Genomic DNA, 8,766 nt, shown 5'->3' with positions numbered 1-8,766 from the left:
TTTCAACCAAATATTTCAAGCTTTAATCAAAGAGATTAATTTTCTACTAGAATGCAGAATCTTCGACAAACAAAATTCAAAATAGTTGATATTTAAAAAAAAGAAATGGATTTTCAACAAAATATTTGAAATTTAAAAAAAAAAGATTGTTTAAACAAATAATTGTAATTCTTTTGGAAAATTCCCGATTCCAAGTGAGAAATATTATTTTTTCATAAATTCCCTGTTCCAAATTAGTATTAGGATACTAAAATATATGAAATTACTATTAGAAAATAAAAATTGGCACTCACCCTTCGGGTCCGGTGATCTTCAGCACGTAAATTTTGGACGTAGATAAAACTAAGCACCCTGGAAACGTCTCCGACGATGTCTGAACAAGCATTTCTGCCTAATAATAATCGCAATTATTATAGAAATATATTACCCCAAAAATCAGGGTCTAGAATTTTTCGTAGTTCGAAATTAAAAATGAACTTTAAAGGTTATTCAAACTATTATTTTTTAGTCTATAAATTATCAAAATTCATTTTACTTATTAATCCACTTGGAATGCAAACTAAATTCGCAATAGAAAGTAATACGAAAATACAACTAGTTTGGTTAAAAGTTCATTCCTTTTGGTTATAAATATTATTATTTGGTTGAAAATTGTATTGTTTTGTTGAATATTAAATTATTTTGTTCAATACTCGTCACTTTTTTTTGTTTAAAATTCCACTATTTTTATAGAAGCTTCAACTGTTTTCTAGAAAATTGACGAAAAACAAAACTAAAACTTCTAAAGCTGAAATTTTGTTCATTAAAAATAATCAAAACTGAACTGTAAATTAAAGTAATTAAAGTGGAACTCTTTTGAATGAAAATTGTTTAAATTGAGGCCTAAGAATTTTTTAATTCACATGCTCAGTAATTTATATGTATAAAATGGACACTTTCAACACTTTTTAATTGAGCAATTTAAAAATTAAATGCCGTTAAACTGCAAAATTAACAAAAATTTATAAACAGAACAGTTAAAATTTTCCTGACTCGAAAAAAATAAATCCATAACATCATTTTCAAAGGTCTACATGGAACAATAAATCAATAAATTTGTAAATGTCCAAAATTATTTTAGGCAGTTTTATGTTTGAAACATAAAAAAATGAGCAAATATATATATATTTTTAAATAAACACATATTAAATTAGAAGTTAAATTATTTTAATTTTAAGCCGTTTCAAATTATAATTGTTCAATTGTAATTTATATATCAATAAGCAACACTTTCAATTACAAATTAAAATTTTTTTACATTTAACTACGGATGCTTCCAAATTTAAACTGGATTTGATTTGAAAAATAATTATTTTTTGGATTAAATATCAACTATTACATTCTTCGTTGTGAATTAATCTTTTTTGTCTGAAAAGTCAACTATTTGGCCAACAATTTATTTTTTGATAAAAAAAAATTACCCTTCCCAATTGAAAATAGATATTTTTCGTGGAAAATTAAACAATTTGGTTAGAAATTCATCTCTTTTTTAAAAATGCAATATTTTTATTTAAAATGTTAGAAATTTAAAAAGTTTTAAAGTGAATTTAAAATAGAAACCACAATAATTTAATTATAAAGAATTTATTTCCCTATTTTTTGTTTCGGAATTCATTTTTTTGGTTGAAAATTAATCTGTTTTGATTGAGGACTCAAAAATTTTGTTAAAATTTGATTGTTGGTTCAATTAAATTGCTTTGAATTTGAAATTAAAATCTTTTTTTGACTGAAATATCAACTATTACAACATTTTTTCCTCAAAATTAATCTTTTTTATTGAAAATTGAAATATTTTGTTAGAAAATTCAACTATTCGGTTGAAAACTTACTTTTTTGGTAGAAATTAATATTTCTGGGTTGAAGATTCAACTGTAATGTAACAAATTTATCATTTTGTTTGAAAATTATACTCTTTTGTTGAAAATTTGTTCTTTTTGTTAGAAAACTTGACAACTTGTTTAAAAGTTGAACATCTTTGTTTAAAAATAATTAACTTTTTGTTGCAAACTAGTACTTAATGATTAAAAGTTCAACCGTGATATAGAAAATTCTTCTTTTTGGTTAGAAAATTCGGATTTTTTGTTGAAAAGTAGTCTTTCTGTTTTGAAAATTCGTCTCTTTTGGTAGAAATTCCATATTTTTTGGTTAAAAATAAAAAATAAAAACGGTGTGATTGAAGTATCAGATATTACATTTTTCTTTAAGAAATCATTTATTTAGTTGAAAATTGAACTATTTTTTTCAAAAAAAATTTTTCTTTTCGTCAAAAACTAAATTTTTGAACTAAAAAATAAACTACTTAATTTTTTGTTGGGAATTCATCTTTATTAGTTGAAAATTGTAATACTTGGTTAAAAGTTCATGTACTTTATCGAAATTTCGTCTCCTTTCGTTCGAAAATTTATCTTCATGGTTAAAAATTCACCTATTATCAACTATTACATATCAACTATTACATTTTTTGCTGAGAATTCATCTTTTTTGGTTGAAAGTGGAACTATTCTGATAGAAAATTTAAGAACTTGTTCAAAAGTTCAACTTATTTGTTAAAAAAAAAATTTTTTGGTTGAAAATTTATTATTTTTGTTAAAAATTCATCTTTTTGGCAGAAAATATCACTATTATTGTAAAAGTTGAACTCTTTTGTTAAACATTTTTTTTAAACTAAAAATTTAACTATTCTTGTTTTTAAATTTATCTTCTTCAGTGGAAATTTAAATAATTGGCTAAAAGTTAATGTAACTTTTTGAAAATTCGACTTTTTTTTAGAAAATTAATCTTCTTAGTTCAAAATTCGTCTTTTTGGCCGATTTAAATTGCTTTTGATTTAAAATTAAAATATTTTATTAAAATGTCAACTGTTACATTTTTTGTTGAGAATACATCTTTTTTGGTTGAAAATTCCATTACTTGGTTTAAAGTTTAACTTCTTTCTTAAAAATGCATTCTTCTTGTGGAATATTCATTATTATATTCTAGAATTCTAACTTTAGGTGCAAGTTTAAAGATTTAGGTTGAAAAAACATATATTTTGTTGAAATTTAGTTTTCTTTTGTTAGAAAATTAATCTTTATTTTTAGAAATTTGATATTTTTTGGTTAAAAAAGCGACGATTCAGATGGAAATTAATCCCTTTTGGTTGAGGATGCAAACATTTGGTTGAAATATCAGTTATTACACTTCTTTGCTGAGAATTCATCTTTTTTAGTTAAAAAATGAACTATTTTGGTAGAAAATTTAACTATATTGTTGAAAATTATCCTAGTTTCTAGAAAATGAGTTTCTCGGGTTTAAAAGTTCAACTTGTATTGAAACAGTCAACAAATTGTTTTTTTTTGTTTTTTTTTTTTGCTTCTAGTGTGGGTAATGGGCATAGAAAATTGTTGTATTGGGTAATTTGAAAAATTGTAGGTCTTGAGCAAAAGTATGTACATACAGAAATTGAAAAATAAAATGAAAGGCCTTATACTCACTCGCAATAGAAGAACAAGTTCTTCCTTCTCTTGTTCAAAGATATTTAAAATGATATGAAGTTTTATTCTGTGATCGACGCTATTGAAATCCGTGTACGAATATCGAACGTCGCTTCCCATAAATTCAGAACTCTCTTCCGACTTTACAGGGGTTGTTTTCGTACTTCCGATCTTCATTGTTTGCAATAATTCTACATACAAGAAAATTATTACTCTCTCTCTCTCTCTCTGTACAATGTTGCAACATGTGAAATAGAAGATTGTGTATCAAGGGCGTAATAAAGGCGATTTTGACGAGTGCGAAGTTTCCTGCCCGAGCGAAGCGGAGGAAGAGATGGTGGATGAGGAGCCGAAGAAGGAGAAAAAGGTGGAGGAGGAGAAATAGAAGAAGGATTAGGAAATGGAGGAAAAAAGGAGAAGCAGAAAGAGGAGAAGGAGATAGAGAAGGAAATTGAGAAAAGGGTTGAAGAAGGTGAAGAGGTTGAAGGATAAAGATGATGGAGAATCGCGAGGAAAAAGAGGAGATAGAGAAGAAGGAAGCGAAAGAGGTGAAGGAGTAGGAGGACGAGATGGAGAAGGAGATGGAGATGGATAAGGAGAAAGAGGAGACAAACGAAAAGGAGAAAGAAAAGAAGTAGTAGAAGGCGACGGAGAATGAGAAAAAGGAGGAGTAAATGGAGAAGCAGAGAGAGAAGGAAATGGAGAAGGATATGGAGAAGTAAAAAGAGTAGGAGATGGACAAGGAAAAGAAGGAGAGAGAGAGAGATGATGGAGTAGGAGATAGAGGATACCGAGAAAGAGGAGATGAAGAAGGAGAAGAAATAGAGAAGTAGAGTATGAAGGAGAAGGAATAGGAGGAGAAGAAAGATGGAGAAGGATATGAAGAAAGCAGAGGACTAGGCGGAGGATATGGGAAGGGAGATGAAGATGGAGATAAAGAAGGAGAATGAGAAAAAGTAGGATAAGAAGGTGGAGAAGGAGAAAGAGAAAAGTGAGTAGGAGACGGAGAAGGAAAGAAGAAGGTGATGGAGAAGAAGAAAGAGGAGTAGGAGTAAAGATGAATAATAAGAATAAGGACGAGATAAAGAAGATGGTTATGCAGGGGGAAAAGGAGGAGAGGAAGGAATATGAGAAGTAAAAGAAGGAGTAGGAGAGGGAGGAGATGAAGATGGAGATGAAGGGGAGAATGAGAAATAGAAGGCGAAGAAGATGAAAGAGAAGGATGAAGATAAGAAGGAGATGGAGGAAGAGGATAAGAATGGAGAGGAGAGAATGGAGAAGGAAATGGAGAAGTAGATAGAGGAGAAGGATTAGGAGGAGGAATTTGAGGAAATGTAGATAGAGAAAGAATGCGGAGAAAGAGCAGCAGGAGTAGGAGATGGGTGATAAGGTTAAGGAGGAGATAGAGAAAGAAAAAAGCAACATGAGATAGAATAGGAGGATATGGAGAAGGAGAACAAGATAGAGATGGTGAAGGAGAAGAATAAGGAGATAAAGTAGAAGAAGGGGAAGGAGCAGATGAAGGAAAAGGCGAAGGAGAAGGAGAAGGAGAGACGGAGATAAATAAGGAGAAAGAGATAAAAGAGCAAGAGGAAGAAATGGAAATAGAAAGAGACTGAGATGGAGAAGGTGATGGAGGAGAAAGAGGAAAAGGAGTAGGAGGAAGAAATGGAGAAGGAAAATGAGATGGAGAAGGAAGAGAAGGAGTATGAGATAATGTGGAAGAAGGGAAAGGAAAAGGCGAAGGAGAAGAGGATGGAGATTGAGAAAGAGAAGAAAAAGACGGAGAAAGAGGAGATTTTGATAGAGAAGGAAAATAAGGAGTAAGAGAGAAGGATTAGGAGAAGATGGAGCGGAAGGAGATGCAGTAGAAGAAAGGGAAGGTAAAGGGAAGGGAGAATGAGAAAGAGCAGACAAAGAAGGAAAAAGAGATGAAAAAGGAGAAAGAGTAGGGGGAAAGGGAGAAGGAAAAGGAGAAAGAGAGAGAGAAGAAAAAGAAAAGTAAGGAGCAAGAGAGAAGGCTTAGTAGGAGATGGAGAAGAAAGAGAAGAAGTAGGAGATGAAGTTGAAGAAAGGGAAGGGGAAGGAAAAGGGGATAAAGAATTTGAAGATAGAGAAGGAGAGGGAGAAAGAGTAGGATAAGGAAGTGGAGAAGGAAACGGGAAAGGAGACATAGAAAGGGAAAATGGAGAAGGAGAAAGAGGGTAGGAAGAAAGAGAAGGATTAGGAGGAGCAGAAGGAGATAAAGAAGGATACACAGGATAAAGAGTAGGAGGAGATCAAGAAGGAGAAGAAGTAGAAAATTAAGTAGAAGGAGAAAGGGGAGTAGAATGAGAAAGAGAAGGAGAAGATGGAGGAGAGGGAGAAAGAGAAGAAGGATATAGAGGAGAAGAAGATGGAGGAAATAGGGAAGGAGAAAGAGGAGGAGTAGGAGATGGAGAATCATTGGAATTACACATAAGATATTAACTAGCAGATATGCAAATATTTCAAAGCGAAGCTAGTTAACACCTTATGCGATATTAGTGATGTCCTGTTTAATCTCTCACCTCCCAGCATAGACGTCAAATTTGTAACAGGTGTAAATACTGCTTCTTTTTCATTATCGTTTTTAAGTGCTTCGCTTTCGACATTATCACTACTCTGCGACATTTCACTAATATCGCATAGCTTCACACTTTTATTTTCGTAAGCTGTACACACACTGTCAGTCATAGAGCCTGCAAATAGTAAATGCTTCGTTAAAATGTCTTCATAGCATCTTTTTACAGGCTTAGAAGCCATTCACAAATTACGTAAGACGAGTTGATAAAATTTTACTACTCCTTATGGAGGGGGGGGGGGCTTTTACATAAGAAAGCTTCTTCTTGTAAAAGAGTTTTTTTCCATCCTTATTCTTAATTGTTTAAAAAAAGTTGTATGTTATGAATAGCTTTAAATGGAGTTCAATCTACAAAATATGTGCAAGAAATTCAGGGCAAAAAGTGTTTCACTGGACTTCACTCGTCAAAATACCCTAATAAAAGAGGAAATAAAGAGACTTTTTATGAAAATAAGGGAACATGTTTTTTTAAATCAAAGTATTTAGGTACCATATTGAACTCAACTTGAAACGCTTTAAAATTCTTAATATTTCAAGTAAAAATATTGTTTTTTCATCAAAACAGTTGTATATTTAACGAAATAGTTGAATATTCAACCAAAAAATTAATTTTTATCTAAAACGATTAATCCACAACTAAAAAAAGATCAATTTTCCACAAAATAGTTGAACCTTTAATAAAAACAGATTCGTTTTTAGCCAAACAGTTGAAATTTTAATTTAAAAAAGATTACATTTCTATCCAAAGAAATGAATTTTCAAGCGAAAATACAAATTGTCAACGGAAAAGTTAATTTTTAAATCCAGAAGATCCATCTTCCAACGAATAAAATTAATTTGTAACTGGCAACTTTTAATTAAGTCATTGAAATTTCTACCAAGAAGATTAATTTTCTACTAAAAACGACGAATTTTCAACAAAATAGTTAAATTTTCAGTTAGAAAAAACAAATAAACAATAATAACGCATTTTCTACCAAAATAAAAGAACTAAACCTAAAACACCAAAAGAAGATACATAAATGCATAAATTTCCAAATCAACTCATTGAATTTACATCTAAAACGATCAATTAGAAAAAAAAGGAATGCAGCTGAACTTTCAGTTAAAAATGGAATTTTTAATTAAAAAATTAATTTTGCAATCTAATGATGAATTTAAAAGAAAAAAAATTTCTTAACTATAATGATGAATTATCAACAACAAACAATTAATTTTGAACGAAAAATATAATGGTGGATATTTCAAAAGAAAAAGATTTTTATTTAAAATAAAAAACAGTTACAATTCAACCAACAAAGATCATTTTTAAAATACTCAACTAAAACAACTCAAAGTAAAATCTAAACAAAATTTTCAACGGAATACTTTCATTTTCAATGAAGAAGATTAATTTTCTCTCAAAAAGGCGAATTCTCAAAAAAGTAGTACATGAATTCCTAATCAAATATTTGAATTTTCAATAAAAAAATGGAAGTTAAATTTTAAAGCAAAATATTAATTTTCAGCAACAAAAAATTTTACTTTAAAATAAAAACCAGTTTGATACCAATGAGAAGAACGAATTATTAACAGTTTATTCCTTAATTAGAACAACTAAAAGTAAAATATCTAAACAAAACTTTCAACCAAATAATTCCATTTTTACTCAAGAATATTAATTTTAATTTTATATCAAAAATTTGAATTTTCATAAAATACATATATTTTGCACAAAAAGCGGGATTGTTAACTAATAAAGATTAATTTTCAACAAAAACAAAAAAAGTCTTTCTTGGATGTCAGTAGAATTTTCAACAAATTAGTTGATTTTTAACCAAAAACAGATGATTTTCTAATGAAACAGAACGGATTTTTTTGTAAAGAAGAATAATATTCTACAAAATAGTTAAATTTTAAACTAAATAGATGAATCTTGACAAAAAATGTTGAATCCTCAACCAAAACAGATTTATTTTTAATTAAACAGTTGAATTTTTAACCAAAAAAACATAAAATTTCTACCAAACGAGACGAATTTTCAAACCGATAAGACTGATTTAAAAAAAAAAGTAAAATTTGTAAGACAAAAAGAAGAATTTTCGTACATCAAAGTTGAATTTTCAACTCAAAAATATTATAATTTTCAATAAAAAAAAATAATTTTCAACAAATAATCGAATTTTATACCAAAATAATTCAACCTTCAAATAGCCAAAGCACATTTTCTGCAAGAAAAAGTTACTTTTTAATAAAAAAGTTAAAATTTTAAACAAATAGTTAAATTTTCAAGCAAAAGACGACTTAAAAAAGGACCCCGCAGCAAATTTATATGAAATGGCTTTCGGTCGATTTTGATTAAACTTCGTAAAATTGTAGTTCTCATTGTCACGATCAAAAGTGTTATGGGGCACAAAGTCCGAAAATGGACAGTTTTCGAGTTATAGAGGGTTAAACATCCAACCCTTTTAAGAAAAATTACCAAATATCTCGAAAACTGCAGTTCTGCGAAAAAATGTTCCCTATGAAAGTTATTGGGCTCTAACGGGGAAATGCAAAGAAAGTCATGGCCTTAAGGGCATGCGACACAGTGGGATTCCTACATTACCAACCTCTTTTTTCCATTGAAAAAATTTTTTTTGTGAACCATAGAACTTTTTTGGTAAATGAAAT

The 8,766-nt window shown here is 29.4% G+C and overlaps 1 protein-coding gene across 1 annotated transcript in view; it reads right to left on the bottom strand.

Annotated features, from left to right (window-relative positions):
- The window catches only part of LOC117170745 (serine/threonine-protein kinase 11-interacting protein), a 98,680-nt gene that overhangs the window by 28,635 nt on the left and 61,279 nt on the right, over positions 1-8,766 (bottom strand). Inside the window, exons 13-15 of the mRNA XM_033357776.1 lie at positions 6,062-6,232; positions 3,513-3,703; positions 294-391 (exon numbers count right to left, since the gene is read on the bottom strand). Of these exons, the coding sequence (XP_033213667.1) occupies positions 294-391; positions 3,513-3,703; positions 6,062-6,232 (460 nt within the window). The remainder of the gene's footprint in view (positions 1-293; positions 392-3,512; positions 3,704-6,061; positions 6,233-8,766) is intronic.

The sequence above is a fragment of the Belonocnema kinseyi genome, chromosome 4 (genome assembly GCF_010883055.1).
Source record: "Belonocnema kinseyi isolate 2016_QV_RU_SX_M_011 chromosome 4, B_treatae_v1, whole genome shotgun sequence".
In the NCBI taxonomy this organism is placed as follows: Eukaryota; Metazoa; Arthropoda; class Insecta; order Hymenoptera; family Cynipidae; genus Belonocnema; species Belonocnema kinseyi.
The sequence above is the reverse complement of the archived record's forward strand: the minus strand, read 5'-3'. Positions and strand labels throughout refer to the sequence as shown.